Source organism: Macadamia integrifolia, chromosome 14 (genome assembly GCF_013358625.1).
Source record: "Macadamia integrifolia cultivar HAES 741 chromosome 14, SCU_Mint_v3, whole genome shotgun sequence".
NCBI lineage: Eukaryota > Viridiplantae > Streptophyta > Magnoliopsida > Proteales > Proteaceae > Macadamia > Macadamia integrifolia.
In genome coordinates this window covers 27,153,869-27,173,732 of record NC_056570.1, presented here as the reverse complement: position 1 = coordinate 27,173,732, position 19,864 = coordinate 27,153,869, and the positions used below count along the sequence as shown (strand labels likewise).

The window sequence follows — 19,864 nt, the reverse complement described above, 5'->3', positions numbered from 1 at the left end:
GCCTTTTGAAAATGGTTTTTTTTTTTTAATGAAATTCCTTTGTGAAGGTCATTTTCCTAATAAAGATGAGAAGCAATCTTACGATTCCCACTTCAAGTAATGTTCCACAATCTAAACCATTATATTGACCATTAGATTTTATTCTTTTTTTCTACCTTTTACCCTGAAGAGAAGTTGACCCTTCGATGTTGATATGGACTTGATACATAATGCGATGGCCATTCAATCCAACAGCTATATAACTCAATAATGGTTTAGTACCCAATTACCGTAAAATCCCACTTCATCATGTCACTAAAAGAATTAAGGGTATCAATCGGTCGGTTCAGTCCGATTTCAATTAGGCTTAATGATTTTAGCATGAAATGGGTCAAATCGAAGTCAAATTGTTAAAGTGAAGTTCGGTTTCAAATATATATATATATATATTCCTAATTGATCTTTATTAATAGGTTTCTATCTGTCTATTATTGATTTTGGTTATATTTGATGCAATAAAACACTATCCTGTAAGCGCATGGGCCAATGGGAGAGTGCCCAATAAGAAAAATTGAGAAAAATAACTCTATCTAGAAGTGTGGTCTATGCCAACGCACCCATGTGTCTATCTCTTCCCTCTATATGTGAAAAGGCATTTTTGCTCCTTTTTTAGGCGAGGAGAGAAACAGAAACATGAGAACAATGACATAAGTCACGTCTCATAACATAGAACCATTTCATGAAAAAAATTAGTTGATGTTTCACATGGTTTTTAAGTTTGATTGGTTTCGATTGTTCTAACATTTACTTAAAGGGAGAGGTTCTGTAAAAAGCAGCATGGCTTTTGCACCAATGTAAGAACCAATGGGGTTACACATAGAAGCATTAACAACTGTGGGATTCATACCTTTCATGTGGAGCAGGGCAGTCATTTCACCATCTCATATATCTTGACATAGGGGCTACGTTGCCTTTTATGGTTTATTTTCCCTTTCTTAACATCTTGAATTGAAATCATACCATTAAGAATTTGGTTTGATTTTTCTGAATATTTTTCAATCGGTTGGATCAGTTTGGTCTCTAATTCGACAAATAAGGATCCTCTCAAGTGCACCCAATGTGCCAATACACGTTAGATGCTCATAATGACTGTCCAAGTGTTTCCAATTATTCAATGTGCACTGGCACACTAGGTGCACTTGAGAGGATCCAGGTCCCCAATTTAACACATCTACAAAGAACCTCTAATGTCTATCTGAATTATGAACTGGATCCTCTCGAGTGCCACTAAAGACATAGTGCGCATCTGACAACTGTGAAAATTTGAACACACACCTCAATATATGACCGTATACATGGGATCGTTTGATAACGATTCAATAAATGCATTTTTGCCGTTTCTATGTCCAAAATTGACAGAAACAGAACAAAAACCGTTTGATAAAACTGTTTCGTTTCACTTGTTATCAGAAATAGAAATATAAATTTCTACTTATTTATGGTTCAAGAAACGACCCAGGCAAAACAAGTTCTACATGTTTCACCGTTTCTGAAAACGACTCGTGGCCATTCTTTCGCTGGTTACTATCAACTTCCGAAAACATGACTTATCAAACATCTTCAATTCCATTTATATTTATAGAAACGGAAATTTATGTTTCTGCCGTTTCTTGAAACAGAAACAGCAGAAACGTTATCAAACGGGCCCCTAGTGCGCATCTGACAACTGTGAAAATTTGAACACACACCTCAATATATGATCGTATACATTAAGGGACCGTTTGATAACGTTTCAAGAAATGCGTTTCTACCGTTTCTATGTCCAGAAACGACAGAAATGGAACAAAAACGGTTTGATAAAACTGTTTCATTTCACTTGTTTTCATAAATAGAAATTAAAATTTATATTTATTTATGGTTCAAGAAACGACAAAAACGGAACAAAAACCGTTTGATAAAATTGTTTAATTTCACTTGTTTTCAGAAATAGAAATAGAAATTTCTACTTATTTATGGTTCAAGAAACGACATAGGCGAAACAAGTTCTACATGTTTCGCCATTTCTGGAAACGACTCATGGCCATTCTTTCGCTGGTTACTATCGACTTTCGAAAACATGACTTATCAAACACCTTCAATTCTATTTCTATTTATAGAAACAAAAATTTATGTTTCTGCCTTTTCGATTGTTAGATCCGCGCTAGACCTCCCGTGACCCTAGAGAAGATCTGAATCTTGTCTATCACCCTTCAGACGCTAACCCGTGGGGCTATGAGGTTCACCTTTGGCTTTGGTACACCCCACGTTCTTTCCCTCCAAAATAGAGAAAATCACTAAAAAAATATGTTACCCTAATAAACCCTTTTATCTAAACCCAAATCCCTAAAAAGAGCTTAAAAATCAGACAAAACCCTTCTCTCTCACACTTCCCCACTTTTTAGCACTTTCGCTCGGAGTCACAGACGTGGTAGCCAGAAAGAGGGAAGAAGCCCGCCTCCATCTATATCTGTCTTAAGTCTCCTCGGAGCCTCACAGAGCTTCCTTCTCCACTCACTGCAAAACCCTAATTTTAAGTTTCAATGGCTTCCGAGTCTTCTCAGCTCCATCAAGCCCAACTGGCTGCGATCCTCGGCCCCGATACAGCTCCATTCGAAACCCTGATTTCCCATCTCATGTCCTCTGGGAACGAACAGCGATCGCAAGCGGAGGCTTTATTTAATCTCTGCAAGCAGAATCATCCCGATGTGTTGTCTCTCAAGCTCGCTCATATTCTTCAGTCGTCTCCTCATGTTGAGCTTAGGGCCATGTCTGCGATTCTCCTTCGGAAGCAACTCACCCGTGATGATTCCTACATCTGGCCTCGTCTTTCTCCTTCTACGCAATCGGCTCTCAAATCTCATCTTCTTGCTTGCGTTCAACAAGAAGTTGCTAAGACGATATCCAAGAAGCTCTGTGATACGGTCTCCGAGCTCGCTTCGGGTATACTTCCTGATGGCGGGTGGCCTGAGCTTCTCCCTTTTATGTTCCAGTGTGTCACATCCGACTCACCTCGGCTTCAAGAGTCTGCTCTTCTGATGTTTGCCCAGTTATCGCAGTACATCGGGGAAACCCTAATTCCACACCTCAATACTCTCCACTCTGTCTTTTTCCAGTGCTTGGCTTCTTCTTCGAATTCCGATGTCCGTATAGCTTCGCTTGGCGCTGCCATTAATTTCATCCAGTGCCTTTCGAGCCCCTCGGATCGTGATCGGTTCCAAGATTTATTGCCAGCGATGATTCAGACTTTGACGGAAGCACTGAACTGCGGTCAAGAGCCTACTGCTCAAGAAGCCCTTGAGCTGTTGATCGAGTTGGCTGGAACGGAGCCGAAATTCTTGAGGAGGCAGCTGGTCGATGTTGTTGGGTCCATGCTGCAGATTGCAGAGGCTGAGTCATTGGAAGAGGGCACACGTCATCTTGCAATTGAATTTGTGATCACACTTGCCGAGGCCAGGGAGAGAGCTCCTGGGATGATGCGGAAACTTCCCCAGTTCATAAGTAGATTGTTTGCGATCTTGATGAAGATGCTTCTGGATATTGAAGATGATCCCGCGTGGCACACTGCAGATAGTGAAGATGAGGATGCTGGGGAGACCAGTAATTACAGTGTTGGTCAGGAGTGCTTGGATCGGTTGTCAATCTCATTGGGTGGAAATACGATCGTTCCTGTTGCTTCAGAGCTCTTGCCACAATTCTTGGCCGCTCCTGAGTGGCAGAAGCACCATGCAGCCCTCATCGCCCTAGCTCAGATTGCCGAGGGATGCTCTAAGGTATTTGAGCTGCTTGCATTTTCATTTTGTTTCTGAAATTCTTAATCTTTACATTGTAAACTATGTTGAATTTAGGATGCTTCGTTTGTAAATATGTAATTTAGTGCTATATATATCATATGTATTCTTGCAGGCTTCTTTTGTTCTGGTACATAGGACTTTTTTCCTTCCTCAAAATAATTTATCACTCATAGGTTTTCTAGTCTATTCTCCTAACTACTATGTTTTATTTTTCGTAATACTTTAAATTTTGTTTCATTTTCTATCTCACTCGCTGCAGGTAATGATAAAAAATTTGGACCAAGTGTTGAATATGGTTTTAAGCTCATTCCAAGATCCTCATCCCCGTGTGAGGTGGGCGGCTATTAATGCGATTGGCCAACTGTCTACGGACTTGGGCCCAGAGTTGCAAACCCAATACCATCAACGGGTACTGCCAGCGCTAGCATCAGCCATGGATGATTTTCAAAATCCCAGAGTACAGGTCAGGATAGCTCAGCATAGCTTTGTGGTTTGTAATTGCTTGTATTTGGTTATCAGAGTAAGTATATGTTGCACACAGTTTTCCATAGTCAAGTATCCTAATTTTCCACTCCTCGAGTTGTGCTTATTAGATATTTTACATTTGCATCCTTGACTTCCTAGGAAGTGGGTTTATCGTTTAATGTCCCCTTAAGGAGTGAATGCCATCTGTTTATAGGTAAACTCAATTCAAGTTAACATTGTAGTTGGTGTAGCCTTTGCAGCCTCATAGTGATTAGAGATGTGTAATTTATGAAATGAAGACTGTCATTTAATGTACTTTAGGGTACATTTGAATCTCTTTCTTTAAGTAAACATGGTTAGGAATTTCTATTGATTGGTGGGTAGGTCAGGTGATGTGCTTTTGTGAGGATATGTACATTTAAGTGCTTGCGTACTGTGGTGAGAAAAGCCTGATCATGCATTAAGCCAGATCCCTGCTTTTTCATTGGGTGGTTTAGGAATATGCAGTGAGTTGATTCCTTTAGTTGTGGATGGTATACCTAATCAGCAGTCAAAACATAGTTGGTAATTATATGTGGGAGACGGTTGGTGGAGGTATTAAAAATTTCTTGTGAGGTATTATAATTTGCTTAGTCCTTGGGCTCAGTTACGTAGCTTATCAAATTGAGGGTGTCATGAGCTTGGAGAACTGTGAATATTCAATATACTAGGTCCTCTATTCTACATTGCAACATCATAGACTGAAAGCGGAAAAAGAGTATCATGGGAAATATATGATTAGAAAACTTAGTGAATAACCATTATTAACTTGCAATATGATGTCGAGAATTCTATTGGTAATATTCTCGAAAGTCCACATTCTGTAGTGCAAAAATGGGGATGGGCTTCTAATAATGCAAGTCTTCCATATATAATTTGCTTGAGCAGGTCATGTCATGCCAATATAAGGAGATACGGAGGATATTCTAGAAAATCTAGAGGAGATTTGAGTGTGAAATATTCTGTTAAAGATATTTTAGCTACTTTGGGGATTGTGGGTTTCACTTTGTAGCCTTTTACTTTCTATTTTGTAATGTTCTAGATAGTTTTATTTTGAATGAAGGCTTAAGTTGTAAGGGACCCTTCTATCATATTAAAGGTTTTCTATGTTGGTTTCTATGGAGCTATAAATAAAGGAGAAGGGGTTTAGATCCTCTGAAGATTGAAAAAAAAAAGTGTGTTTTGGCTTTAGCCTTGTTGGTGCAGTGGTGATGGTGTCTGTTTGGACTGTGGTGATGCAGTTTCAGCCCTCTTGATAGTGATTCCACGAGCCTTATTGGTTGCGATTATTTCCATTCGGACCCTGCTATGGTCATTCAATAGGTTGGGTTTGGTCATTGGTGGTGTTCCATTCTCGCATGCCTTTGGTGGTGAATCTAGGGTCATATCCTTTTTTGTTTCATCTTTATATGTCAGAAAAAAGAGTGAGAGAATTTTGTTCTTAATACTGTTTTGTCCCTATATGTGATCATGGTTCTAAATCACTGAAATTTAGGAAAAATTTTCCAAAATCTCGTCGAAACCATGTCTTTCTCTGGGCTATTGCTAGAAATTTGGGCAAAAAAATTCCAGTTTTGTGCTGAAATGTCTGAAATTTTGGAAATTGCGGTCATACTTGATTTTGTCTTGGGTTGGGTAAAACCACTGAAATTTTGGTCGAAATTTCTGAGATTTAGAACTATGGATGTGATCCTGTTGTGGTTGATATCTCTCTACTTTATTGTTTTGAGATCAATTTTACATTATAATGGGTAGGTAAATGCTGCGTCCAAAAATCAGAACGAAAAAGTTGTCTGGGTTTTGGAGGATTTGACACATATTGTAACCAATACCATGTTCTGTCTAAGGCAGGTGCTTTGCATATAATGAAGTATACATGTATTACAAGACGGTGGTATGTAGTCCTGTTAATGGTTAAGATATCCTTATTAGATATGTCAATTATTTCGTTGGAGCTGTTAGATAATGACATGGGCCAGGCAAGAATTATAAGATTATAAATAGCCTGTTGTATACGGGTAGGTCCTGGATTGCAGAATATAGAATTGGGCATTTACATCAGATTTGTAAAACCAGACCTGAAACTTGACCATGAAGTCTGGAAAATTCTGAAAACTGGTTTGAGATTTTGAAAGAGAAATCTTTTATCTTGAAAAATGGATCCCAAGATGTCAGGCAGCCTTGTGAATCAATTCTAGTCAAATTTCTGGTAATATAACAATATAGGTGACCCCAATTGCGCTTTGCGGATCCATGTAGTCTACCCCATTTAGTTGGGAAAAGGCTTTGTTGTTGTTGTATAACGGTATAGGTGACTAAAGTATTGAAAATAAACCTAACTTTTAGAACAGCAACATGTATAGGTGGATCTACTGAGTATTGGGTTTTAGAAACAGAAATGAGGTGAAAATTGAGAAGAAAACTACAGTTTCAGTCAAGATAATAGCATGAAAAGTGGTTGTAAATAGAGAAAAGAGTGGTGAACGTGATATAAAATATTAAAGAAGATAACGGATAAAACAGAGAAGGAGGAGATCGATCAATTAGGAAGAAGAGAATATTCCTTTCAGCCATGGCTAACAACTGATAAGCAGCCAAAATCACTTAACAAACTCGACTTTTATTCCATTCTACTCGTGTAGCTGGAGGGCAAGGTACGTATGATTTTATAGAACACTAAAAAGTGACTCCTGCTATGGTGAGAACTCGCCTTATCCAATTACGACTCAAGCCACTGCTTATTTGACCAAGTCTAACAGTGCATAATCGAACTCCTAAAGTGGTTAAGAAATTACAATTCAAAAAATTCTTCTAATGAAACTAGGACCAGACAACTTATTTAACTTTAAATTTCCTTATGCTGTTAGGGAAAGACTTAAATCCAAAGATAAAATTATTTTACCCCTCTTGGACTAACCTTTTCGTCTTCATAATTGTGTCCATTACAACCAAAAACAATAAAAGTAAAGTCGCATAACCATAAAACATCGAAATAGTCATCGTTCTTGACGTGTAATGCATTATGACATGACTAATCCTGGAAATTAGAGAAAGAAAACAGATCAAGAAAGATAAGGAGCTAGAGAAGAATCGTTAGAAATAGAAGAAAAGATACAAACTAGACAAGAAGCTAGATGAATTGTTAGAAATAGAAGAAATAGTAGAAAATTAAAAGAGGGTTCAAGAGGATGATTATAGGGGAAGAGTAGAGGAACAGACTTCCCTTTGGAGAAGAAATCATCCATAATTGGCGGGGATAAGCTTTTTTTGATGAACTGGTATTGTCTGGATTTGGGCTTGTGTACATACCTTTTCTTGATATGTGTTCAGGCTTGAGCTTTGTGCAATTCTAGGAATATCTCGTTTATTTGAAGGGCCTTCTGCTAATGTCTTGGCAGATTGCAATCGCAAATTAAGGTGTTTTGTGGGAGTACAAATACATTAGGATGTTTGTCAGTAAGGAGGAGTGATCTGATCCAAATAGAAGGATGCAAAAGAGCTAGGGGCAGGCAAAAAATGGCCATAGGAGAAATGGTGAGGAAAGACATGCACAAATTAGGTCTTGCTCCAAGTATGGTGTTGAATAGAGTGGATTGGAGGGCCTGGATCCGGGTAGCAGACCCCATGTAGCTGTATTCTACTTCGTTACTATTTTTTGTGATCTATTTACTTTCACTTCTCCTTTTCCTTTTCCTTTTCCTTGCGTGGATCCATATAGCCGACCCCATTAAGTTGGGATAAGGCTTTGTTGTCGTTGTTGTTGTTGTCGTTACTTATTGTGGTGGGTCATATCGTGTAGGATTTGCTTTTGCATTCACTTTTATTGGCAATGAAATTCATCATTGAAAACAATTTTTTTAAGATAGCCATTGATCTCAGTAATTTCTAGTGCTATGTATTTTCATTCTTCCTCTCCTATCATTCTTGCGCCATAACAAGCCTATATTTGGTATGTTGTTCTAAGGCTATGTTAATGTTGTAACAGCTTAGGTGACATTGGCCTTTTTGGGGCCTTGACTAGTTCTCTGTTTTTTTTTTTTTTTTTGGGCGGTGGGGGTGTGTGGGTAATAACTACTCCTGTCATTTAATATTGTTTATTATTCATGTCCCTTATGCCATTCATGGTTCCAAATTTCGATTTCGAACTTGGTCGAAACCAAAATATTTCTTGAAATGGCAAAATTTTGGTCAAAATGTTGCACATTTACCCAAAAAAAGTATTGCACATTACAGCTAAAAACAAAAATGTTCATTTCGGTGGTCAAGCAGTGGAATTTGCCTGGAAACTTCAGGGCAATCTAATTTAAGCATGATTACACAATTAAACCATTAAATTGAAAAAAAAAAACACAAAAAATGGTAGTTTGGATTTAGAACTCTGGGTGTACATTGTCGTTTCTTTAATCCTTTTTCTTATATAACCTATTCTACATATAATTTAGTACTATAAAAAATTTTCCATATTTTTTATAGTAAAATAATTTTATACAGAAAATAAATTTTGACTCCACAAGTCACAGATTGGCCAATGGTGTCTAACATATAGAATTTGGAGGCCAGCCAAACAATACATAATTGACCTATTTTCTGCAAAAAATAATTTTGGGGAAAAAAGGTTTCCATTCAAATTCAAACCTTGTACAAATGATCGATGTAGATGCACTGTACTACCCGACAATGTATTGATACAGCCAAAGATTGGAATCTTTTTGCCAAAAAAAAAAAAAAAAGATTTCCAGGGCTTCACAGTTGTTTAGGTCAAAATGCAGGAAGAGATAGAAATTTTGACATTTTGATTAAAATAAGTGTATATATCATGGCATTGTAACTTTTTGCCAAAACTGATTGGTTATTTCGGAATTTCAACTGACTTGTAACATTTGTGATGTGCACTGTGTTTCATTTTGAGACAAGCGTAAAACCGAAATATTTTGTCAAAATTTCAGTATTTTGACTGAAATTTCGAACCATCATGCCATTTACCTTTTCTTTTTTGTTTGTTTATATTGACCAGCACCCCAAATTATGCATCTATACATGTTTTGCCTGTCTAATACGTTTTTTGGGGTGGGAGAATGCTCTTGTTATCTATGTCTATTTTTTGACTTTACTCGTCTTACTCTCCAAGAAACATTTTCCTTAATGTTCTCTCTACGATCTTTTGATTTCTGTAGGCACATGCTGCTTCAGCAGTCCTCAACTTTAGTGAAAATTGTACGCCAGATATCTTGACACCTTACTTGGATGGGATAGTAAGCAAATTGCTTGTACTCCTACAGGTATGTCTTTTTTTATTGTCACCTGCTTGTATGCCAGATATTCAACACACATGAGAATATTCTTATGAACATTTTAGATATTTGTATTTTTTACTTTGTGCGTGTGTGTGCGTAATATTTTTGTTTATGCTTTTAAGTACAACATAGTTGTCAAGGCGTCCAGGTGGCTTTGCCTTGACTGGTGCCTTGCTGGTGTCACCTTAAAATTTGCTCCCCTCGACCGCCTTGGTTTGCCTCCGTGACAACTATGATGTACAAACATGTCAATGTCAACGACATGTCTTTTGGCTGTTTGGGCATAAAGTTTTGGAGATTTGAGTGGTGGATTGGATAACATTATGTGTTTGGTCCAGAATGGGAAGCAAATGGTGCAAGAGGGGGCGTTGACAGCTTTAGCATCGGTTGCGGATTCATCACAGGTAAATATTACAACCTCATTACTTTATTAGTAATATGTTTTGGTATGAAATGATATAGTCTCACATTTTGCATTCATCAATAGGAACACTTCCAGAAGTACTACGATGCTGTTATGCCTTATCTGAAAGCTATCTTGATTAATGCAACGGACAAGTCTAACCGTATGCTTCGTGCAAAATCAATGGAATGCATTAGTTTGGTTGGAATGGCTGTTGGAAAGGAGAAGTTCAGGGATGATGCCAAGCAGGTGATAATGAAAAGACGTTTTTTTACTTTATTGTGGCATTTGTTTGTAATTGTAGTGATCTAATTACTTGCGACTGAGAGTTGCTTGGTGCAATGTGAAAATCTTGGGTTGCCATGGTGGCGAAGCAGGTTTGAGTTTGAGGGTGGCCACTTTGTGCGAAAAATGCCAAATGTTAAGATTGACTCAATCCAGCCCTTCCGGGACCCTTCGGAAGTGAGAGTTGCACTGGGATATGACCCCCTTTGATAAATGTGCGACTAGTAATTTCTTTAGAGTTTTTCAGAGACGAAAATCAAGTTCTCACCTAATTGTTTTGATTCTTTAGTTTGGTGTCAGTTGAATCAGAATTGTACTTAGTGCTTTGTGGCCACCATTGGTTATGGAGTTGGAAAAAGGTTAATAGTAATTTTGTTGCTTTTTAGCTAATATACATTTCCAGTGTACATTTTGGATGACAAGGTGGATTTTGTTGAGGAGTATTGAGGTGGGACTCATCTTTGGTTCTTTTCTTTCTGTTGAAAGGTCATGGAAGTGCTTATGTCTTTGCAAGGGTCTCAGATGGAGACGGATGATCCGACAACAAGTTACATGCTACAAGTATGCGTATCAAATATTTTAAAATCTGAGGATTATCGGTAATGTATTTTACGCATTATGATTGTTGAATTAAATGTCTTTTGTTATGTTTCAGGCGTGGGCTAGACTCTGCAAGTGTCTAGGACAGGATTTTCTCCCTTACATGAGTGTTGTTATGCCGCCACTCCTTCAATCTGCTCAGCTTAAACCTGATGTGACCATCACATCTGCAGATTCTGATGATGATATTGATCAATCAGATGATGAAAGGTTTGCCTTCAAGTGATTTTCATTAAACTGCTGAGATGGTTTTCAATGCTTAATCTTATAGCAGTATAATTTAAGAATTTATTTGTATGTCAATGCTTTATGCGGACAAGTCACAGCTGTTTTGAAGCCTAGAATGGACAAAGCTTCCATAATTGCAAATTACCATTGTTATTACCATTGTGGCAGATTTGTTAGATTAAGCAGTCAAATTTCTGTTTATTTATGCTCGTTGGATATTGCTTATTCTTGAATTTGAATGATAATAGACCATTTTGTGAGTGCCATTTTTTGTGGCTACCATTTGATTTCATGAAGGAATGATTTCTTCTATGGAGAATGTTTAATGAATGCCTCCTGTTCAGAATCTAAGATTTTCTGTTTCTCTGCATTTGTTTTTTTGGGGGAGGGTTGATTAGGTACAAACCTGAGATGGATGGTTCTGTATGATATGATTTTTGTACGATAGCGTCTTAAACAATTAATTGTTTCATCTACATACAGGTCAAATTTGCATATTTTATGCTTATGTTCTGTCTCTATTAAAGGTGCCAATTTGAAGGCTGAACTTGAAAGACTGATTGAACCTGACCAGACACTGAAACCGAACCAACTGAATTCCTTATTGGTCTGCTTTTGGTTTTGATTTTAGAAAAAGCTTAAATATTGATCAGTTTTGTCTGTCCCAATAACCAACCAAAACCGATCAAATGGACTGAAACTTAAAAAAACACAAATAGAGAGCGAATAAAACCAGTAATTTGTTTTATGGGAAAAAGAAAGGAATGCCAGCGGGATACAAAGGTATTAGGAATGCTAGCATCTATTGGCCGTTTGATTAGATAGATCAGATCTATGCCATTGATTAAATATAGTGTTTATGTATCTATATATGCTGCTCTTGCAGCTCCTTTCCTTCCCCTTCTTCCTCTCCGTCGTCTTCCTCTCTGTCTTTGTCTCTCGCGCTACCTCCAATCGATAAGTCGGAAAACAGATCAAAATATAAAGAGCTCTCATCAAATTGATCGAAGATACATGAACACTCAAGGATAATGAAACTCACGCGACCACTGCAACTTGGATGTTGTGAAATGTGATTCCGATGAAAATGGGCGAAGAAAAAGAGTATAGAGAACAGATTGTAATTTTAACAGAGCGAACAATAACAGTTCCTTAGATAATAAACATGGAAATTGAAAAGAATAAACAATGAACATTCTCATCAAACCTGACTGAAGTAAACGGAAAGAAGAAATAAGAGCGTTTCAATCTAGATTTTCGATAAACAGATACTATGATTCTGATCTCAGACACTAAAACTGCTTTATGTTTTTCGAAATGACTAAGTCATTCCCGCCTTCCTCATTTACGAAGCACATCCCATTTCCTCCATTAGTTTCGTTTTGAAGTTTTTGTCGAGCGAACTTCACCTTTGGAACTGTGTTTAGATCTCTTGTTGCAGAGAAAATCTCCATTGTACGGCCCGGAAGCTTCGTTGTTCTCCATTAACAGTGAGGAATTTCAGTTCTCCGTTTAGTACTAAAGCTTATGTTGGATTAATGACAATTCAACTTTAAGTATCAAGTAGCAACTTGCACGTTAGGGTTTTCCGAAGTTGTCGGATTTGTTGATATTTTTCTTCAATGTTTCTGGTCCGTCTCGACGATTCCTGGAAGAGGAAAAAGAAAATCAGAGAGAAGATACAAAGAATCATAAAAGGAAAAAAAAAATAAAAAATATAACAAAATCAGAATCGAAATAAAAAGATGCGAACGGAAATACTTGTCTGAAGATCAAGAAACGCTTCAATCCCACCACCGCCACTGCTCGTGTATATCATTGGTCCCTGCTATCCATCACACAGATGGAATGGATCCGTCTTCAGCAACCTTCCAATCCGACCAGATCTGCCACTGGCCTTCTCCGCCAGATCGTTGCTTCTGAGACAGAGAAGGGACCTGAAACCTGAAACCGAAGATGGGGAGGGAGATCCACCGCAGGGCAGGGAGAGGGAGATAAGCGGAAAGGAGATGCAGTCGTTTCACCGGTCACCTGTCACCGATCAGTTGCAAAGGGTAGCGGGAAGAGGGGAGAGAAAAGGTGTAGCACCAGTGGATTGAAAGTTTGTAGATTTTCTCTCCATCCAACGATTTAATTCAAATTGATCAAATCCTACAATCAAAATCTTGCTAGCATTCCTAATACCTTTGTATCCCGCTAGCATGCCCAACCCTCTCCCTTGTTTTATTTATTTGTTTATATACTCGAATAATTGGGTTGTAGTTGATTATAGCTGTTAAAAATCAAGATGCCATGCGCATCCCCTCATTGCCACCCACGCTGGTGCAGCATTCTTCTTCCCATTAATTATATTGATCTATATTGTGATAACTAATCAAGATTCCCTGCGCATCCCCTCATTGGCCCCCATGCTGGTGCAGCATTCTTCTTCCCATTAATTATATTGATCTATATTATGATAACTAATAAGGGACCGATTACCGATGCCAATAAGAAACTGTAAACTGACTGGACTGATGGCTAATCAGTTTCAGTTCTGATTTTAATGATATATTAGTATTAGCTTATTGGTCAGTTTTGATCTGGCCCAATATGCACCAAGGGGCTAGGTCAGTGCGACCGAACCAACTGATATGATCCCCTGGTCTCCATATGTGCCATGAGGCTCATCACATCCTTGTATAGTTTGATAATGTATATTTATACATTTCCCACCACAATTTTTCTTGTTTCCTCTGTCTTTAAATCAATTTCTTTGGATAACATTTGACTTATAGCACTTGGATAATAGTTCTCAGCAAGGTGGTACTTTTCTTGTTTGTTTATTTGTGTAAAGAAATTGGCTTTGTTTGCTAAGTTAAGTTGGTGTATTTCTATTTCAGTATCGAGACTATTACTCTTGGGGACAAAAGGATAGGAATCAAAACTAGTGTACTAGAGGAGAAAGCTACAGCTTGTAATATGCTATGCTGCTATGCCGATGAATTAAAGGAGGGGTTCTACCCATGGATTGATCAGGTTGGTTGGTGATTGGCACATGTATTCTTATTAGGCTTCTCTTAATTTTCTTAGTGATAAGTTGGGTTCATAAAATGTGCAGGTTGCTCCTACTTTAGTTCCTCTTCTCAAATTTTATTTCCATGAAGAAGTTAGGAAGGCTGCTGTTTCAGGTATTAACTTAATCTGAAGCAAGGTTCAAGGTTTCGACCCTCAAACAGTGTTTTTTTTTTCTTATTTTTTGTGTACATCCTATTTTAGACATTTCTAACACATTCAGATCATTACTTTCACAAAAAAAAAAAGACAAAGTCATACTTGTGTGGTGAACCAAAGGTTCGGTAATCGTTACGCTGAGTTGTTGACTGAAATATGTTGTAGGTAAATGCATTTTTAAAAACAGAGAAAAAAAGCATTAACATAAAAAAATTCGGCCACTGTGAATGCATAGGTCGGGTCCTCGTTAGTAACATATAAAAAATTTACATAATTCTACTCTATTTACAAGTGTATTCTATAAAAATGATTTTTGGGGAAGTTGGGACTTACCTTTTTGGTCCAAGTTGTCTTTCTTATGTAGATGAAGCAAGAACCACCTTTAGAGATTTAACTTTGTTGGGCAGAAAATGGAAATCTCCACTGTTTCTCCAAGTTTTCCACTCCTGGGAGAAAAAATTAAGAAGATGGTCGAATTTTGCTAAAGAGGACTTGGGTTTCTTTTCAAACCAACTTATATAGGACATGGTTCCACCCAAAGGGTCGAAACATGGTCAAAACCTGTGACTTTAAAAGTCACAGGACATCGTTTTGACGCTTGGGAATACGGTCAAAACCTACGAAGTTTTGATCGAGTTCTCGAACCATGATCTGAAGTTTGTTAACCACTTTGTTTTGTACGAGTTCTGAGATTTCCTTGATCTGTTAAATAACTCTTCTCTTTTGTTTCCTTAGCCATGCCGGAGCTCTTGCGCTCAGCTAAATTAGCTGTGGAAAAGGGGCAAGCCCAAGGTCGAAATGAGTCTTATATTAAGCAGTTGTCTGACTACATAATACCTGCTTTGGTGGAAGCTTTACATAAGGTCATTATCTAGTTTGCAGCCATTGATGTTTTCACTTTTACTTCTTTCTGACATGTTTCTTTATGTAGCAGTACATATTGTCGGGTATTGATGTGTTGTTTGACTTGCAATTGTTGTGTCAGGAGCCTGAGACGGAAATTTGTGCAAGTATGTTGGATGCTCTGAATGAATGTGTTCAGGTTTGTAATTTTCTTGGATTATATATTTCTATTCGAAACTAAAACTTGAAATATTTGTTGTGCTGGTGCGTACTTTTTTTTCTCCCTTTTTTTTTATAACACCGCGAGAAGACCAGCCTCAGGTTAGAATTTGAGGACATGAAATAAATGGAGGATGTATGGCTGATTGACTGAAGAAATTGGTTTAAGAAAGTAGAGCTTAAAAAGGTATTAGGGGATGTTTAGTACTGTTTAAAAGGTATTACAAGAATTTTTCAGAGTGCTAGTATGTATTATATTAGGCGCACTTTTGGATGTGGCTTGGACAATGAAATGAAGATTAAGCAAGGATATGTTAACATCAAATATAAATGTAGAACTCATTTGGAGAAAAGAAGAGAAAAAGACTAAAGTTATAATTTTCCCCCCTTTTTTTAATAATGAGTTGAAATGGTTGATTTATAATTCAAATGTCCTTTTTGATTCCGGGTCATCCTAGTCCACAACATATGGCCCGTAACAGTTAAAGAAGCCTAAATTACAGTTCACTATCTACCACCTGGAAAATAGTGAAGCGCAACACTTCACTAGGGATCATAGTTGTCAAGGTGTTGCCTAGGCGTCCTGGTTGTTTTCTAGGGGTCTAGGCGATTGTTGCCTTAATGCAAGGTGCTTTGAAACAGTATCAAACCAGATTTGGCACTTAGTTATGCAAAAAATGATTTAATTTATTTACTTAAGATATTATTCTTAGATAACCAAACACCCCCTATTTGAATCCAATAAAATAGTTAAAAAATAAAATTCCAAAAGCATAAAAACTCAACTCCCCAATTCAAGGACAAAAACTGGATTTTTGGTTATGATACGGATCCAAGTTCCAAAAATTGGACTCAGATCGCTTATGGGTCCACAATTAACAACTAAACCAGTTTTCAAAGAAGTAGTGGCATTCTTGTAAGTTCAGGAACAAGAAGCAGTTAAAAAAGAGGAAAATAGATAATAGGGTCAAACTGGAATATAGAAAATTAGAATAGGGGGTATTTTGGAATTACAAAAGATAAAGGGATTAGTAGAACACATGTTTAGAAAGCAGGGGTTTAAGTGTAATATTAGCAATTATTTCTAATTAAAACTCTAGAACTTATCTCATTCTTCCCGATGGAACTCCAGACCGAGGCGGTAGACCAAGAGCACTTTGGACAACAAATCTCGATCTGCAGGGCTGGTCTCGACCTGAGGTTTTAGGTAGATCTAGCTTTGACAAGCCTCAACAGCTCCCAAATAGACCTTTTGTGAAACCTGTAACTGAATCTGGCTGTAGGAGAACAACACTATTGCAAAGCTTGAACTTACAACAGGAGTAGTATTAGGGCTTAAGGTTCTAGGGTTCAGGTCGCCTTGGGAAGAGCTTCCTTCGCTCCAGACCTCAGGCCAAAAGGAGTGCTTCCGAGAGAGATTGATCAAGTCTTCTGCAACCCAATGAAGTAACAGCAACGGAGAACATGAAGAACAGAGTATCTCAAGGAAGGGGAAGAGGAAGAGAAAAGAAAAGAGAAAATCAGAGATGGAGAAAGAATACTAGAAAATGAAAAGGGGAGAACCATGCACGGCAACCATGGTTACCAACCCAAAAACACATTCCTTCAATTTTTAATCAATTCTCAAAACTGAAATCTCCATTGAGTTACATTAACATAAAGACAAGCAAAGTGTAAGAATGGAAACCAAAATAATTGGAAACTAACCTAAATTAGAAACTGAAATCTAAACTTGAATCTTCCTACTAACTTGACCACACCCTACACTAACAATAAAGGAACTAATCAAGGTACTGAATTATCCCAAATCTTCCCATGCCCATCTGCATCAAGTTGTAGGGGCGATTTTCCACTTTCAAATGCCGGAGTTTTTTCCCAAATCTGAAAATTCCATAAATTTTATCATGGTAAAACGTTGCTAAAATCCGAAAGTGCAATAAAATAATCTTGTGTTCTAATGTTCATAACTTAATTTTCATTCAGGAAATTTTTAACAGCATTCGTGCATCTTAAAATAAGTTTGACCGAAACATAACTTTGCCAATACAAATCAGATTTAAACAATATTGGATTTGTTGAAAAGCCGGTTTTGTGCTCTACCTAATACAATGCCTGGGTGGGCACCTAAGCGCTTAGGCACCCTCTGCCACCTTCGGTCTCCTTATCACCTTGACAACCATGTGATCTTGTATTTTTTTGATAACTAAAATACCTCTTATAATGGGTGCCAATTGCTGTCTTATCATTATTTCTTCAAAAGTTGGGAAACTATCTTGCAAAAGTTAGTCTTCACTATAGTGCCTGTGAATTCATGAAACTTTTCCTAAGATGGCATAATGCTCACATGTTTCATTAGCTCATTCTGTAAGAAGCCACCTGATCTCACCCTATAATGACTGCTGTTCTCTCTTTCAGGTATCTGGACCACTTCTAGATGAAAGCCAGGTGAGATGCATTGTTGATGAAATAAAGCAAGTGATAACAGCTAGCTCAACTAGAAAAAGAGAGAGATCAGAGAGGGCCAAAGCAGAGGACTTCGATGCTGAGGAAGGGGAGTTGCTTAGAGAAGAAAATGAGCAAGAAGAGGAAGTCTTCGACCAAGTATGTTTTCAAATTACTTTTTTAATGGAATTTTTTCATATCGGAGTTCATGTACAAATTTCCAAGTAGTATTGCTCTAGGCTTATGCTACTTTTTCTCCTTCAGGTTGGTGATTGTTTGGGCACTTTGATCAAAACTTTCAAAGCCTCTTTCTTACCTTTCTTTGATGAGCTTTCATCATATATAACGCCTATGTGGGTGAGTTAACACATGACTCCGTTTATGCTACTACTACATAAATCTTTTCTTATGGATTTAAGCTGTATATTGGCATGTGAATTGTTAGTAAACAATCCAGTTATTCTGTTAATGATTGTTAATGATTGCCCGCACTATTGGTTGGGCATCCCTTTATAATAAAGTTTCATGACGGAGCGATAATGATATTGATATCCATGACCTTGCAATATCACTTTAAATAGGAGATCTGTGTTTTTCTTGTTCGAATTTCCAATTGAAGCACTTGAATTAGATTGGTGCATTTGTAACTGACAAATATATTAAATTATGTATTAGCTTACTTGTTAAATATATATATATATATATATTTTTTTTTTTATGTTCTCTGTTTCCTCCTATTACTACTGACACTACAACCACCACTACTGCCACTGAGTGTTATTTTGATAAATTAATATATACTCATTATTAGAATTGGTTTTTCATATTCTGAAGTGAACAATGATGTTGGCAGTAATAGTTTAATTTTGGTCACTTCAATAAAGATCCCAATGTTTGTCTTTCTGATGGTTCAAAGAACTGTGAATGGAAACATTTGGGCACAAGCTAACCAACTCAAGGAAGCCCTTGTTTGGCACCCTTTTTCATCCCAAAAAGACATGCAAGAAAGGGATAAATACCAATTTTTTAAAGTTCTAATGCATTGATATCATGAGAAATGGTGTGTTATAGGTATTGATGGATTCCTGAAAGCTCTGCTCATGGGGCACTGATCAGAGACAATCCTTCATTTATGCAACCAGGCATATACTCTTAGTTATCCTATTATTAAGTAGGATGTGGCTGTTTCACATTTAGAAAGCAGCCAGCATCTAGGGGGATGTCTGGCAAACCCTGCTAAAAATTCTCTGGGAAGGTGAAGTCATCTGATTTGCGAGTGGATTGAACTGATCTACTGAAAGGTTCCAATGCTGCTGAGATGATCAACTGTAGTTGCAGTTTTGTAGAAACGCAACCCTAAAACGATGCAGAAAAGTATGGAAAAATAAGAACAAACAATGCACACAAATTACGAGGTTTGGCAAGATTGCCTACGTCCTTGGTGAGATGGGATCCCTGATTCACTATCAGTGGAGAATATGGTTACATCGCTCATCCTCACACCTCTCTCAGATTGCTTAAAGCGAAATAGAACCTTGTTACAAATATGTAGCATAAAACCCTAATACCAGAAGGTATAAAATTGCCCTCAGTAAACGAGTCGCAAATAAAAAATTCGAGCGAGATGCGACCACCGTTCTGTTGGGGGGGGGGCCTGTACCAGTACCCCCTGGATTAAACTGCGATAGAATACAAGACTTCGTACACCAACATGTTTCACATAGCAGTCATGTCAAACCAGTTATTAATTCTTTAACCGAACTGGGATCTAGATTAACAAGTTTGGTATCTACCCTTCTAAGCTTGCAAAGATGTTCTTGCAAAAATCTGAGTGTTTTGAGATATGTATGCAGATATTTTCTTTTCTTTTCTTTTCTTTTCTTTTCTCTTCTCTTCTCTTCTCTTCTTTGAGGGGGGTGGTGTTGGGAGTCATGCAAAACCCAATCTCATTCAAGGGCTATTGAACTTGTCTTTGGAAACTGGTGATCCCCTCCCCTTCCCCCCACACCACCCCACCCTCCCAA

At 37.7% G+C, this 19,864-nt stretch overlaps 1 protein-coding gene across 1 annotated transcript in view; it reads left to right on the top strand.

The window, feature by feature from the left end:
• The first annotated feature begins 2,386 nt into the window (after window positions 1-2,386).
• Window positions 2,387-19,864, top strand: part of LOC122061596 (importin-5-like) — a 21,924-nt gene continuing 4,446 nt past the window's right edge. Inside the window, exons 1-13 of the mRNA XM_042624962.1 lie at window positions 2,387-3,788; window positions 4,069-4,272; window positions 9,488-9,592; window positions 9,946-10,011; window positions 10,095-10,259; window positions 10,782-10,856; window positions 10,951-11,105; window positions 14,006-14,141; window positions 14,224-14,293; window positions 15,072-15,199; window positions 15,322-15,378; window positions 17,814-17,999; window positions 18,105-18,197. Coding sequence (XP_042480896.1) covers window positions 2,559-3,788; window positions 4,069-4,272; window positions 9,488-9,592; window positions 9,946-10,011; window positions 10,095-10,259; window positions 10,782-10,856; window positions 10,951-11,105; window positions 14,006-14,141; window positions 14,224-14,293; window positions 15,072-15,199; window positions 15,322-15,378; window positions 17,814-17,999; window positions 18,105-18,197 — 2,670 coding nt within the window. The 5' untranslated portion in view covers window positions 2,387-2,558. The remainder of the gene's footprint in view (window positions 3,789-4,068; window positions 4,273-9,487; window positions 9,593-9,945; window positions 10,012-10,094; window positions 10,260-10,781; window positions 10,857-10,950; window positions 11,106-14,005; window positions 14,142-14,223; window positions 14,294-15,071; window positions 15,200-15,321; window positions 15,379-17,813; window positions 18,000-18,104; window positions 18,198-19,864) is intronic.